Genomic DNA, 15,169 nt, shown 5'->3' with positions numbered 1-15,169 from the left:
ATTAAATTTATTATTATATTATTATTATTTATCTTCTATGCCAGGGTTCATCAAGGCTGGAAAGCCCCGGGGAGCAGCTGCTGGCGCCAGCACAGCCCTTCCTGGAGGCACCCAAGAGCTTCGGGCAGAGGAACTGAAACCCAAAATCCCCTTCTTGCTTCTAGGGTCACCAAAGTGCCACCGCCACGATGGCACCCAGCCCGTGTCACCCAGGAGCCACCAGCCGGCCCCGGCTGCTGCACCCGAGGAGGCGTTTGCTTTGGTGCTGCTGGAAAAAGACCCCGTGGCCCCGAAAATGCCGCGGTTGATGCCCGTGGGTCTCTGGAGAGCCCCCTCAGGCAACCCACAAAGTCTTGGTGGGGTTGAACGCTCCCTGGTCCCCCCAGAAGTGCTTCTGCCCCAGCGATGAAGATGAAGGTGCCCACGTTGGCCCATGGGTGCACCATCCTCCCGTCAGATCTACACGTCCATCTGTCAGACCTGTACGTCCACCCATCAGATCTGTGTGTCTCCCATCAGATCTACGTGTCCACCCATCAGAACTGTACATCCACCCAACAGATCTACATGTCTAGCCATCAGATCTGTACATCCACTCATCAGATTTGCACAGCTACCCACCATATTATATGCACCCATCCATCAGATGTACATGTCCACCCATCAGATGTACGTGTCCGCCCATCAAATCTGTATGCCCACCCATCAGATCTACATGTCTACCTATCAGTTTTACATCTGCCCATCATATATATATGCATCCACCCATCAGATCTATATGTTCACCCACCGGATCTATGTGTTCACCCATCAGATCTCTACATCCACCCATCAGATCCACACAAGAACCAGCATTGAGGGGTTGGGGGCCCTAACAGGGACCCATGGGAGATCTCACCACCGGACCACTCGCCCTCCCTGGTGATGGTGACATTTGTCTCCTTCCCACCAGTGCCATCCTCCCCAGATCCCGTGACGATGGCAGCAAATGGCTCTGCAATGGCACCGGGCAGGTCCCCAGGGCCTGGCCCCATGGACGTGGCCCCATGGATGTCTCCCCATTGACGTGTCCCCATGGACGTGTCCCCATGGATGTCTCCCCGTTGACATGACCCGATGGTTGAGGTGGCCCCCAACCACATCTTCCTCCATCGAGGGTCATGCCACCATCCCCGAGACCCGGGGGTCCCCAGGGCAGACCCCGTTGCCTCTGCCCATCCCCTGCCTGCGGTGGCTGTGTCCCACCCCCCTCCCTGCCTGCTCACCCCCCCGTCCCCCTGCCCACAGTGTAGCCCTGCCGGGGGGACCCCGACCCTGGTTCCCACGGCTCGGCAGCCCCCCGGGAAAGGGACATTGATGTGGGAGCTCCCTCCTGCTGCACCCCAGGGTCCCCAAATCCCACAGCCGGGTGGGCGACAGGGTGTTTGGGGACAAGGAACCCCGTAATGCCACTCTGCTGTTCCCGTCCTAGGTGCCACCAGCAGTCTCTGGCCGAGGAACCCACGGGTTGTGGGACAGGAGTGGGGTGACACGCACGTCACCACACAGCTGGGGGGGCACCCCTCCCTCCCCAGCAGCCCCCCCCTCCCCCGGTAAGCGGTACCACCGCCGTGCAGGGATGTCCTCGGGGATCCCACCGTCCCCATCAGCACCTGGCTCTGTCCCGGCTGCTGGTGTCTCCACCCCACGCGTGTCCCGGGCTGGGGGGTCCCTGCGGGTGACGGGGACGGTGCCACCCTGGATGGCAGACCCGCCGGTGCCGCTCGGGCAGTCGCTGCGGGCGGACGTGGGAGGAGGAAGATGAAGAAGGAGGAGGAGGAGGAGGAGGAGGGTCAGCGGCCGTGGGAGCCCCGAGGACTCGCAGGGGCTGGCGATGCTGCGGGGGGGGTCCCGAGGGGACGGGGGGAGCCCCCCCTGTGACGGGGACACCGGGGAGCTGGGCGGGCGTGGGGCGGGGAGCGGCTGGGGTGGGAATGGGACAGGGACAGGGACGGGGACACGGACGGGACGGGGACACGGACGGGGACAAACACACCCCCCCCCCCCCCCCAACACCGCGCCGGCCGCTCCACGCTGCGGGACGCGGGCAGGGGGCGGGGCCAGAAGCGATGGGGCGTGTCCACGGGGCGTGTCCACAGGCGGGGTAGAGGAGGAGCGTGTCTGTAGGCGGAGCGTGGGGGTGGGGGCGTGTCTGTGGGCGGGGCCACCCCTCCCAGCCTTCTGCAGCGCCGTGCAGCCAGCGCGGGGCTTCGGCGGGCACGGGGACCCCCCCCAACCCGGGACCCCCATCCCCAAGCCACCACCCCCCCCGGGACCCCCATACCCCATCCCTGCACGGGGACCCCCCCATTCCCAAGCCCCCCCCCGCCATCCCCAGGCGGGGCGCACCGGGAAGGAGGGGGGCCACCCTCCGCTCCGGAGCAGCACGCTTTATTTGGGGACTGAGGGTGCCTGGGGTGGGTTCACCCGCCCCCCCCCCCCGCTTGCGGAACCGTGGAGGTCGGTTGTCCCCCAATGGGTGGGGGAACCGGGAGCCCCCCACAGCCCTCCGCCCATCCCTTGGGGCCCTAGCAGAGCCCCTGGCACCAAGCCACTGTGCACCCACCCTGCCGCCCCCCCCAGCACCCCTCCTGCCCACCCCCAGGTCCTTGCCCCCCCCCCTTTGCCTGCACCCCCGTCCCGGGATCATCGCCCGAGTCCCGGCCCCCCCAGACCCCCCCGTTCGGTGGAACCAGGGCCACATCCTGCACCGGGGTCACGCACAGATCCTCCGTGGGGCTGTGGGTGCCCTCAGGCACTGAGACCCTTCAGGTCACCCAAGGCCACCGTTGTTCCTCCTCCTCCTCCAGCTGCAGCTCCGGCCTCCTGGGCTGGACCCCGCACCGAGGGTGATGGGTGACAGTGAGCCGGGGCTGCGGGACCCCCCTGTGCCACCCACGGGCACCCCAGCCCGGCTGCGCCCCACAGGGCAAGAAGCAGCACCCTGATGTCCCCACACAGAGCTGCTCCCATCCCTGTCCCCATCCTCATCCCATCCTCATCCTCTTACCTGTCCCCATCCTCATCCCAGTCACCATCCTCAGCCCCATCTCAATCACCATCCCCGCCCCCATCCTCATCCCCATCTCCATCCTTGTCCCTGTCCCCATCCTCATCCCATTCCCATCCTCATCCCATTCCCATCTCTGTCCCCATCCCATCCCCATCTTCATGCTCATCTCATCCTCATCCCGTTCCCATCCTCATCCCCATCTTCATCTTCATCCCATCCCCATCTTCATCCTCATCATCATCCTCATCCCATTCCCATCCTTATCCCGTTCCCATCCTCATCCCCATCTTCATCCTCATCCCATCCTCATTCCCATCCCCATCACCATCCCAACTCCAGTTTCACAGAGGAGCCAGGAGCAGACCAGAAAACCCGTCCCCAACCAGAAGCCGCTGTTCCCAGCCGAATTAGGGGGGGTCGGTCACCGGATGGACCCCCCCGTCCCGCAGCACCCACCTCGGCCCCTGCAGCACCGCCTCCCGCAGTAGCAGCAGACCAGGACCCCGATGGCCACCACGGCGAAGGCGGCGGTGAGGATGCACACCATCATGATCATATCCGGCTCGGCATTTTTCGGGACCTCTGCGGAGCGACACGGAGATGTGGGAACAGGAGCCGGACTCCCTCCCAATGACGCTTCCTGCCCCATGCCCCACGCTGGGGGGAACCCCCAAAAATGCCAGGGGGTGCAGAGCAAGGGGCACCAGGCACCACCCAGATGGGGAGAGGGGCTGGTCCTGGTGATGGAGTAGGTGATGGAATGGGGGGGACCCCACACTGGGTGGTGTCACCCACCCACCCACCCACCACCCGTCCCCCCGGCACGACCCCGCTCACCTGCCACGGCGGGCTGCAGCACCAGGCTGCAAAGGAGCTGCGGGGCGGTGGCGGTGTCACCAGCCACGTAGCAGGAATAATTCCCAAAATCGGGATCGCTGATGTTCCTCAGCAGCAGGGACACGCCGGCGTCCCCCGGCCCCATGGCACAGAAGGCGACTCTGCCCCTAAACCGGCTGTTGGGCTCCTCCGGCGGGTGCCAGCCCTGCTCCGGCGGTGGGTGCCAGCCCAGGCGGTGGCTGAGGACGGGGACGGGGCGGTGGGTGCCAGCCTGCTGGGCGCAGGTGAGGGTGACCCCACGCAGGTGTCCCCAGGGCTGGGTGCCGCAGGGCAGGCAGGCGTCCTCGCCGACGGATGCCGTGACGGTGACGGGGGGCTGGTCTGCGGGAGGTGGGGGACACACACGACACAGTGGGGTCACCCTTCCCGCGCTGGCCCCTCCAATTCCCCCAGGAGCCCCGGGATGGGGACACGGTGGGGACATGGAGCTGGACAACCCCTGGGACAGGGGGATGTGGGGGTCCCTGTTGGATCCCAGGTGCTGGAGGGGCATTGGGGATGGGGGGGGACGACACTGGTGAGGATGATGCTGGTGGCACCAGGGATTGAGCGGTGGCTCCTGCCAAGGCCAAGGCGATGCCAAGCAGCCGCCCGGTGAGTCACCAGCACCATGCCGGGAACCGTCCCCCCCTGCCTGCCCCTGCCTGGAGGCAGCTCCTGCCTGCAGCCCGGCCTCGCCCCACGCCTGTGGGGTCTCCCACACTGTTGTCCCCTTGCGGGGGAGGAAAGGGGGTGCGGAGGGGGGGTCCCCCGGGGGGGGGGGGGGGCTCTGCCTGGACCCTCCCCAAACCGCTGCCGGTGGGTACCTGCCCAGGCGAGGAGGGGAGCCAGGGCCCAGAGCACCGCGACGGGGACCAGCACCATCCTGCCGGCATCCGGACCCGCCACCTGGGCAGCACCCGGAGAAGACAGTCGTGTCACCGACACCAGTGGGTCACCCCGAAACCAGCCCCCCATGGTGAGGGAGGAGACCCCGGGGACATCCAGCCCACCCGGGGTGAGCAGGGAGCAGTGGGCAGGGCAGGGGCAGGCAGGGCACAGCTGGGGAAGGCAGGGGCAGGGGTGCCTATAGGGCAGGGTCTGGGGCAGATATAGGGCAGGGTCCAGGGTGGTTATAGGGCAGGGCCTGGGGCATCTATAAGGCGGGGTCTGGGGCAGCTATAGGGCAGAGTCTGGGAGTGGGCAGGGTCCAGCTGTAGGGCAGGGTCCAGAGTGGTTATAGGGCAGGGGTTTGGGGTATCTATAGGGCAGGGGTTTGGGGTATCTATAGGGCAGGGTCTGGGGCAGATATAGGGCAGGGTCCAGGGTGGTTATAGGGCAGGGGTCTGGGGTATCTATAGGGCAGGGGGCTGGGGCGGGTGTAGGGCAGGGCGGTGGGCAGCAGCCCCCGGTCCCCCGTCCCCCCCGGGATGCTCTGGGGCCCGGCAGCCCACTCCCCCCCCCCGTCCCCGTTCCCACCCGGGAATGTGGGGGACGACACCCCCCGCCCGGCCCCGCGCCCCTCACCGTGGCGTCCCGGCTGCCGCCCGCCCGCCCGCCGGCGCCGCACCGACCCCCGGGAGCCGCCCCGCCGCCACCGCCCCGACCACGCCCAGGCCCCGCCCCGACCCCGCCCCGACCCCGCCCCTCGCTGCGCTGGGAAGCACCGGACGGAGCGGCCGCTGCACCCGGGGGGGGGGGGCGGGGCTGGGATGGGCCTGTCCCCGCCCAGCTGTGCCCCGCCCAGCTGTGACTCACCTAGTCGTGCCCCATCCAGCTGTGCTCCTGCCAAACCCAGCTGTGCCCCATCCAGCTGTGACTCACCTAGTCGTGCCCCGCCCAGCTGTGCCCCGCCCCATCCAGCTGTGCCCCGCCCCGCCCACCCACGGGTGCAGCCGCCACGGCCCCACTCCTGCCCACGCGTGGGGTCTCGGGGCAGGGGAAAGCGAGGGCTCTCGGTCAGAGAAACCGAGGGGGCGCAGGGGGGACGGGGGTGTCCCCGTCGGGCCACGGGGTGACCCGTGCAGAGGTGGGGGCCGGGGGGGCCTGGGCGGCCCAGAGCGCCGGGTCACGCCTGGCTGCGAGAGTGCTGGGGGGGGGGGACAAGGCGGGGGGAAGCCAAAGTCTGCAAGAGACGGGGAAGAGTTGTCGGTCTGGGGGGGTCGGCACAAACCACGGAGTGTTTCTGGAGTTGTGGGTGATACGCGGGGTGTGCGGTCGTCACCTGCCTTGTGGTCTGTACGGAATACCGCCTGCTTATGTACGGAGCAGATAACAACATAATATAATATAACATTACATCATAGCATAACATAATGTAATACAATATAATATAGTATAATGGAATTAGAATAGAATAGAATAGATTAGATTAATACTACCTCTCTCTCTCCTACAAGTCGCTACAAAGATACCACTAGGAAAGCAAGTATCTGTCTATCTATTTATTACAAGAACAAAGCAAATACCTTTATATTACAAGTTATTACAGAATTGCAGCTAGTGACATAAGTATATACAATACTTACAAAAACATACTATAGTAAGGTATTTTATATTACATACAAAATATATAATATTTCTATTTTATATTATATCCAAAATATGGAATATTAATATATGACAAGACATGACATGACATAACATGACATGACATGGCATAATATAATATAGCATAATATAATTAGAATAGAATAGAACAATATTATATCCACCTGTATCTATCTACTACAAGCCACTACAAAATTATCACAAGGAAAGTACATATATATATACACACACACACACACACACACACACACACACACACACTTTCCTAGTGGTAATTATATGTGTGTATGTGTGTGTGTATATATATATATATATATATATATATAAAACCTCCAAGACTAAAGCAAATACATCAACATTACAAGTCGTTACAGAATTCCCACCAGTGACGTAAGCGTATACTGAGGAACTCTTACCGGCGCACAGCTATAAATAAATATAAATACCTGGACGTGGGGTGTGAGGTGTCGGGGCATGACCCGCACCAACCCCAAAACGTTGGTGATGGCCAAGGGTCACTTCCAAGATGATCCATGTCACCAAGTTGGCCAGGCGTCCCCACGAGGGTCCGTCTGTCCAGGAGACAGACCTCCTGCACGGAAGCTCCTGCAGAGAAGCTTGGTTTGGGTAGATAACGAGTTGGGGGGTTGTTTCGTATCTTTTTTGGTGTAGAGCCATGGGTGGCTGTAGGACATCAGCTCCTGGAAGGTCACTCGGTGATCCGGGTTCCTCCATCCTGCACCCACCGGGGTTCCTGGGTCCTGCCAACCGCTCCCACCCAGGAGGTGTCCGTCAGGGGTGTCCCACCAATGCGGGGGGTTGGGGGGGCTCACGCTCACCCCAAGTCGCAGAGGATTCGGCTCACGGGTCCCTGGATCCCACCGGGCATGAGGACTCGGTGGCTTTGTTTCCATGAATTTCTTCATTAAAATTGCTATAAATTACTCTTCCTATTAGTGACTGTTATTGTCTACTGTCACTGTAGCATAAAATACTATTAGTATTAGTAATTACTGCAGTAATATTAGTGGTAGTAATAGTAACAATACAGATTATTAGTAATAACATAGATTACTATTAGTCATCTCTAGTTTCTTTACTACAGATCGCTACAAATTACTATCATACTTGCGATGAGTAAAGCAAGAAGGTATTACAAGTTACTACAGAATTACTACCAGAAAAGCAAATATATATTCAATATTACTGATTATTCCAAATTACTACCAGTAAAGCAACAAGGGTACTTATGATTACTTACTTACATGGACGCATCTCTCTCTATGTTTAATTTTGAGGTGTCACCACCATTTTGAGTTGCTGGCTTCTGCTCTCCCAGCCGGTCGGTTCGTTACCGTGGTGTCTCTGCTCTGCACTCGTCAAGGATGTCCCCGGCTCCCAGTTGTGTTGGCTGAGGATGCGCCGGGTCCCCAGGCCGGTGGGAATCTTCCTCGGCCGGTGTTTTCCCATGGGTCGCCTTTATGGCTGCTCCAACGCTCCATCCCTTGGCCCACGGCCACTCGGGGGTAACCAGGAGTGGGACCACAGTGTCCCTGGGGGTCACCGGGAGTGGGACCACAATGTCCCTGGGGCATCTCTCTGGCATCCTGATGTGTGAGGTGGAGGAGACCTACCCACATTGGGCCCAAGGCTGCTGTTGTGACTCCTGGGAGGGTTCATCAATTAAGACGTGAAGGTACCGCACCCGCCACTCTAACAGCCATTCACACAGCGATTTGATACAAGATAGGACCCAAAACCCACCACCCCAACAGCTAGGAGAGCTGATGTCACTAAACGATGCCGTGCCCGTGCTCCCAGGTCTGGTGGCCAAGACCATGGCTGTCTGCCCACTGATGTCAGTGGCAGACCCCGAGCAGGGACGTCTCCCGGGGCCGTGCTGCTGAATGGCATTTATGTCATATTTGATTTGTTTAGATTCGTTAGTGGAAAACCAACGAGGAGCATCCACGCGCTAATTATGTACAAGGTGACGGTTGTGTTGGAAGTTAAATATTATATTTTTAGACAAGGACCAAGACGTGCCATGGTGCAGGCATCTGCCCACTGTGGGGATGGGATCTTGTAGGCGTTGGTGCCACCAAGCCAGCACCACCAGGGTCTTCAGGTGGTGGGCCACCACCTTTGCCCAAGGTCATCATGGTGTTGGCCAACTGAGCACCATGGGTTGGAAGAGCAACTGAATTCCATTAAAGACTTAATTGGATTGACCAAAAGGGATTGTGATCTGTACAGCCAGGTATGTCTTCTGGGCCATGTGTGTCCCAATCATCATTAGTGCTCAGCCAACCATTACTCTGTAAACTGGTGAAAATTGGGACCGGTTAAATTATGGTATCTTTGCCAATTCATATTATTAACACACGTGTCAGCTGCCAGAATTCCAGATTATAAAAAATACCATTTGTAATCAGGGATTAATTATTAGACGTCCATGAGGTAGGTGTCCAGGTCAGGATCATTAGGAGCTGGTATTCCTTTGTCCTGTTTAAGATGGGTGTGATCGCAATGTGGAATATAATTACCACGGCTCCTCTTCCCTGCCCAGGCTGAATTTGTGCCTCGGGGTGTTGTAATGCTTCGGAAGGCTGCAGTCAATAATTTGGGGTGCTGGGGAGTAATTATCCCAAATGAGGTGGATACCAGGATGCTTTGGGGGCAGGTTCTGCTGACCACCCAAATTCGGCATCTAACAGGGGTGAAGCAACCCAACAACCTGATTCGTTACCCACCGGAGAAATCACGTTCATAAACTGAACGATGCGATTGCCGTCCCAGCCCTGGGAGAAGGGAATGAGCATTATTGTCATTGCTAGATGCGACCTAATCATACCGTAATGATTATGAGAGGGAAAGGAAATTTAAGGAGTTTTCCCCCAAAACCCTTCTTAATCTGGTACTCATTGCCCACACGTTGGTTTTGAATCCAGGCTAATTGCCAAACAAGTGATCGGGATGAGGAATAAGGTCAAACCAAGGATCCAGGGAAGACAACCTGAGTAACAGGCGGTTTGGCTATCCACTGCTCAGAAATGAGAGGTTCGTTTCCCTGATGGTTGACCCACTTCCATGTGGAGCTTCAAAGAGGTATTTGGAAGGAGAACAGACTTATTGCAGATGGTTAACCTGGACAGTTCGTCCAACAGACAACTGATGATCATCATTTACACCTGAAGCTGAGGTTACGTCATGGTTGCCATCAAAAGCTTTCCAGATCAGACGATGAAGACCAGTCATAGTCTGCCGGTTGCCTAAAGCAGCGACCATACCGTCAAGGTGATGTTGCCACCTGTGATACGGGGAGGGACTGGTTGAGGTTTGGGACTCATTGGTCCTAGTGCCAAGTCGTGGTTGAGTTTTAAGAAGTGCATTCAGGAAAACCATTGGGCTGGGGATGATGAGAGATGTGGAAGATCCACCAAATTCCTCTGGATTCAGCCCGTCTCTGTATATCTTTATTTTTGAAATGTGATCCATGGTCTGATGGTGTGCAAACCATGGTCCTAATCCCAAAACGACGTGTTTCACATGAGTTTGAGGGCATGGGTAGGCCACACCTAAACTACTGTTGATTTCTAGCCTGGTTAAAATATACTCCCATTTATTGGGATATATTTTATAAAATCTACTTGCCATGAGGACAACAAGTATCTACCACCCCTCAGGCTGTCCTAGGTGAGCAGGTAGCCAGCCCACCATCACGCCATCGGAGGTGGGGTCGGTGAGTGTGTTGTGTGGGAGATCAACATCAATGCTTTCAAGGTCCTTTGGACAAGGGATCTGCTGGGTGGTTCCACCTGGATCCCTGATCCATGCCCTAAACCCACGTCATCAGACCAAGCCGTCATGTCCCGGGTGTCCTCCTTGACACAGTCACGGTGTGCCATGAGCATCAACATCTTCTGGATTGCGCTGGGCTGTGGGATTCCCTGGGGAGCAGGAGGAGACTCTCCCCATCTTTCAAGGATGGGGAACGGGGTCCGTATTTTAAGGGTGCATCTCCAGCGATGAGTCCGGTAGCCAACAGGGAAGGACCCAGTAGAGGTTTAGCCCATGGTGACCACCACGATGGGGAACATTGCCACCCCAAGGTTGACCCAAACCATAGGGAAGCTCATTGGGCTTTACTGGGAGCTCGTTGCCACAATCATCCTCCTTCTGCGAGTCCTCTACGTAGACTGAAGGGGTCTCCATGTGTTGTTGGGCCATGGCCTGATGTTGTAAAACATTGTGTATCCAGAAATGAGGTGCCTTGTCACGAGTACCTGTCCATCCCCGTCCTCAGAAGCTGCACTTCTGCACGTGGGCAATTCTAATGAACCTTGGGATTTGGCCTTGCCAGGATTCTCCAAGTCCTGAAGTTCCCAGGACTTGTAGGAGCTCCTTCTCATTGAAGGGTGACCTCAACTTGGGTGTCTGCTGCGAGGTGTGGGGGGGAATACACCGCCTGCTAGGTTACACCAAAAAATCAAACCCTTTGGTTGGATCCCCATCATTCACCTTCAGGGATGGAGACCTCCTTCCCTTCCAGGTGGGCTGGGATGTGGTTACACCTTCTCCAGACCCTACCGGAGGAATCCCCTCCTGTTAAAATGTCATCTAGATGTTGATATACCATCACCCCCCGGTTCTGGTGGGATTTGTTGGGCTCACGGACAGGGAATTTACGCAGGGAATGAGTTTGCCGAATAATATCCCCTCGTTCTCCATCCTGAATAAGAGCAGTTATGGCCAGCGTGGCTTCAGGGCCAACATGACCTTGTCCTACACGAGTCACTGGTGGGTACAGCCCGAGATAGAAAGGCGGTAGACTGCTCGGTCGGTGTTTTATCCATAGAGACCATGGGGTTTTCAATCTGAGGGTTTGCCACCCAGGTAGTGCCCAACGAACTACTTGTGGTCTGGGATTTTAATATATCCATGCTTAATATATTTATAATAGATAATACATTTCACGGATCCCGTAGCTTCTGGGTGCGGGGAGCCAGTCTGACCAGCCTGTCCCAAACCCTGTTCCTCCAGGAGACGCCATAAACAGCTCTGGTTTGGGTCTCACTCCTCTCTGTGGGGGTCTTTTTGTGCCAGATCACTTGGTTTTAAGAGGGGGGCTTCAGTCTCCTACCAGAGTTGGTATTTGTACAAAATTTATACCAAATTTGGGTCTGAATCAGCCCCACATCAGTGTTGGGAGCTGGAGTGCAGGACCGGAGGCAACTCAGTCCTGGGAAAGGGGGGTGTCCGGCTCACGGCGGGTCCCCGGTGGGATATTGGGGTCTGGATTTGACCCTTTCCCATCGACGCATCCAGCCAGAAACGCCAACAGCAGCGGCAGAGGAGCCGGAGGATTAAACCCCCCCGTGCCGGCTGCTTCGCACTGGACAGCAAAGTCAGCAGGGCCGGGGATTTCAGCGCTGTGCCGGCGGCCGGACAGGCTGTCTCCCTGTGGAAATACCCGGACCCGGTCCCCACCGTGGGGGTGTGTGCCGGGGTGGGGGGGGGGACACACGAGGGAGGCAGGAAAATGAGCATCCCCCCCCCAATTGGGGGTTTCCGCTTGCTCCCCATCCCTCGAGCTGAAGCTTCATCCCCGCGGGCAGGGGGTAAAGCAGAGCCAAAGCCCCTTCCCATGGGATTCGGGGTCACATCCTGACCACGGCACGAACCCGGTGGGGGTCCCGGGAATGGGGCAGCCGTGGGGCAGGGAGAAGCCCCCGGTCACCGTGCCGCTGCGGCAGCTCTTTTCCCGCTGATCCGCAGGTTTGCTGATCCTCCCAACTCCGGGTATTCGGAGAGGGGTCAAAAAAAGGTCTGGATTACCCCAAAGTGACCCCGTTTGGCGGAAGATCCCGTCTCTCCGACCACGGAAGGTGCCGGAGCTCTGTACACGGGTGGGAGAGATCAGGCTAGAAGCGCTCAGTGCCGCCCGAGCATCCTGCTACGCTCCCCTCTTCTTCCCCGGGGTCGTCCCAACCCCGGGTCTCGTTATCTCCCCCCAGTTTTCGGTGGGATGAGGGCTCGGGGGGGGGGGGGGGGGCAGGTCCCGTGGGTCAGCCCCTTTCCTAAAATAAGGCAAGTGTCTGTGGGGCTGAGGCCATGGGAAAGGGGGTTCGGGGCAGCCCTGGGGGGCTTGTGGGACTCCGTGGGTGGTCAATGCTGGATGGTGTGGAGTTATCCCATGGCGGGGGGGGGGGGACACACAAGGGGACCCCGGGGTCTGGGAACGGAGGTGGGAAGGGCGAGTGGGATCGCCCTGGGCTGGGCTGTTGGGACCAGTGGGAATAATGGGGGCACACTGGGCCAGGCTGGGATGGGGGTAATGGGAGTGGGGAGCAATGGGACCCCAGTGAGACGGGCTGATGGGACTGGGGGGGTGCTGGGACCCCAAAGAGTCCGTGTAATGGGACTGGGAGGGGTGCTGGGACCCCAAAGGGAGGGGGTAATGGGACTGGGGGTGATGGGACCCAAAAGGGAGGGGCTAATGGGACTGGGGGGGGATGACAATGGGAGTGGGGGGGTAATGGGACCCCAAAGGGTCGGTGACAATGGGACTGGGGGGCGATGGGACCCAAAGGGAGGGGTAATGGGACTGGGGGCCGATGGGACCCCAAAGGGAGGGGGTAATGGGACTGGGGAGCAATGGGACCCCAAAGGGATGCGCTGATGGGACTGGGGGGGTGCTGGGACCCCAAAGCGTTGGTGTAATGGGACTGGGGGGCGATGGGACCCCAAAGGGAGGGGTAATGGGAGTGGGGGGCGATGGGACCCCAAAGGGAGGGGTAATGGGACTGGGGGGCAATGGGACCCCAAAGTGAGGGGGGTAATGGGACTGGGGGAGGGTGCTGGGACCCCAAAGGGTCGACGTAATGGGACTGGGGGTCAATGGGACCCCAAAGGGAGGGGTAATGGGACTGGGGGGGGGGGGGCACACGATGGGAGTGGGGGGGGCAATGGGACCCCAAAGGGACGCGCTGATGGGACTGGGGGGTGCTGGGACCCCGGTGGGATGGTGTAACGGGACTGGGGGTGTGGGGCGATGGGACCCCCCCCCCCCAGACTGGGCTATGGGGGACTGGGGTGACTGGTCCCAGCACACCCGGGGTACCAGGACCTGGCGGGGGGGGGGGGACGCCCCCCCTTCCTCCCCCGGCCGGGCTAACGGGAGCAGCTGGGGGGCGATGGGACCATCGCCCCCCATCTGCTCCCGTTAGCCCGGCCGGGGGGGTGGGTGGCCCGTGGGCTCCTTCCCGCCGCGGCGGGCGCGTCCCTTCCGCGTGTGGGGGGGGTGGAAGCACCCGGACCTCTTTTCCCGTAGCACACACCCCCCCCCCTCCCCGGAAGGCGCAAGGGGATCGTTCCGGGTGGGAGATTTGACGACCCCCGTTTAGAAAGAACCGGAGCCGGGCGGGATACGCGAACCGGGCCGAAACGAGAAGGGGACGGAGGCGGGGTGTAAGGGCGGCGAGGAAAGGGGCTGAAGGGAGGGAGGGAAAAGAGGGGAGAAGGGAAGCGGAACGCGGGTGGCGGAGGGAGCGCGTTTCCGGGGGGGACCGTTCTGTCAGGTTACACCGCCCCGTCCCGGTACCGGAGGAGATGGCGGCGGGCGGCAACGGCGGGCGGTGCTGAGGCGGGGCGGGAGGGGAGGGGGGGTGGTTGTGGTGGTGGTGGAAAGAACAAGCCATGGAAGGCGGCGGGGGCAAACCCAGCCTGCAGGTGGTTTACCAGGCCGTGCAGGCGCTTTACCACGACCCCGACCCGAGCGGCAAGGAACGGGCGAGCTGCTGGCTGGGCGAGCTTCAGCGATCGGTGAGGCCTGCCGGGGGGCGAGGGGCTCCCTCCTCCTCCTCCTTCTCCACCTCCTCCTCCTCCTCCTCCTCCTCTTCTTCCTCCTCCAACCCCTCGGAGCTCGGTCGCGTCTCCTCGGTGGCCGGTACCCGGCGGGGAGGCCCGGTTCCGCCGTGGGCCCGTTCCCCCGGGGCTCCATGCGAAGGGCAGCGGGGTTGTTTGTTGTCGTTGTTGTTGTTGGTTGTTGTTGCTGGGGGGGGGTTGGGGTAACGCCGCCCTCCCAGCCGTTTTGGGAAGCCCCACAGGCCCGGCCCTTTTGTCAGCTCTTTCGGTGGGTTTTTTTTCTTTTTAATAACAGGAAAGATAGGCTGAGGCGTTTGGCACAGCCCTCACGGTGGCCGGGAAGGAGGAAACGACGCCGGGAGGTGTTGGGGGGGGGGGGGAATTGGGGGGGGGGCTCACCCCGACCTTCTGCGGCCGCCTGAGGTGAGGGAGCTGGCGGGCATCCCACGGCAGAGCCAGTCAGCGGGAGAGGCCAAAGGCGTCAGAAGGGACCGACGACGGAGCCACGGCCGTGATCCTCCCTTCCCAAGTCTGTAAGCCACATATGGCGAGCTCCTTATCCCCCAAACTTTAGCCTTAAGACTAAATTTGGGAGGCAGTGTGTGTTTTCCGTCCTCACCTTGTCTTCGTGGAAACAGATTTGTTCCCTCTGAGTTGCAAAGCTGGGGGTGACTTTGTTGTCTCCCCTCTCCAAAGCCTATTGTCTCTCCTTGTTGTCTTTTGTACCGGCGCATCGCTTCCTGCGCAGCTCCTGTGCCCTTTGTGGCACCATGGCACATAGTTTTCCCCCTCTGCTCTTCCCCTAAAATCTTTGGTGGCTGCTGA

The 15,169-nt window shown here is 59.7% G+C and overlaps 2 protein-coding genes across 3 annotated transcripts in view; one reads left to right on the top strand and one right to left on the bottom strand.

The window, feature by feature from the left end:
• Window positions 1-2,673: 2,673 nt before the first annotated feature.
• Window positions 2,674-5,512, bottom strand: LOC115341526. The gene is made up of 5 exons (XM_030014722.2): window positions 5,456-5,512; window positions 4,756-4,837; window positions 3,890-4,270; window positions 3,509-3,634; window positions 2,674-2,870 (listed from the first exon to the last, which is right to left on the bottom strand). The coding sequence occupies exons 2-5, from the start codon at window positions 4,811-4,813 to the stop codon at window positions 2,791-2,793; spliced, it is 645 nt and encodes a 214-aa protein (XP_029870582.1). The 5' UTR covers window positions 4,814-4,837; window positions 5,456-5,512; the 3' UTR covers window positions 2,674-2,790.
• Window positions 5,513-14,104: 8,592 nt separating this feature from the next.
• Window positions 14,105-15,169, top strand: part of TNPO3 (transportin 3) — a 42,778-nt gene continuing 41,713 nt past the window's right edge. The window contains exon 1 of one of the 2 annotated variants that reach the window (XM_030014715.2): window positions 14,105-14,302. In XM_030014715.2, the coding sequence (XP_029870575.1) occupies window positions 14,177-14,302 (126 nt within the window). In that variant the 5' untranslated portion in view covers window positions 14,105-14,176. The remainder of the gene's footprint in view (window positions 14,303-15,169) is intronic. The other variant, XM_030014716.2, reaches the window with a different exon arrangement.

This window comes from Aquila chrysaetos, chromosome 5 (genome assembly GCF_900496995.4).
Source record: "Aquila chrysaetos chrysaetos chromosome 5, bAquChr1.4, whole genome shotgun sequence".
Taxonomy (NCBI): domain Eukaryota; kingdom Metazoa; phylum Chordata; class Aves; order Accipitriformes; family Accipitridae; genus Aquila; species Aquila chrysaetos.
Note: the sequence above shows the minus strand (reverse complement) of the source record. Positions and strands in the feature narration are given on the sequence as shown.

What these genes read in the sequence shown, in the direction of transcription:
- LOC115341526 (XM_030014722.2), bottom strand. Translation starts at nt 4,813, where the DNA reads ATGGTGCTGGTCCCCGTCGCGGTGCTCTGGGCCCTGGCTCCCCTCCTC. An exon ending in GCTGCAGCCCGCCGTGGCAG is followed by an intron (nt 3,635 to 3,889) that starts GTGAGCGGGGTC and finishes GTCGCTCCGCAG; the next exon opens with AGGTCCCGAAAAATGCCGAG. An exon ending in GCGGTGCTGCAGGGGCCGAG is followed by an intron (nt 2,871 to 3,508) that starts GTGGGTGCTGCG and finishes TGCGGGGTCCAG; the next exon opens with CCCAGGAGGCCGGAGCTGCA.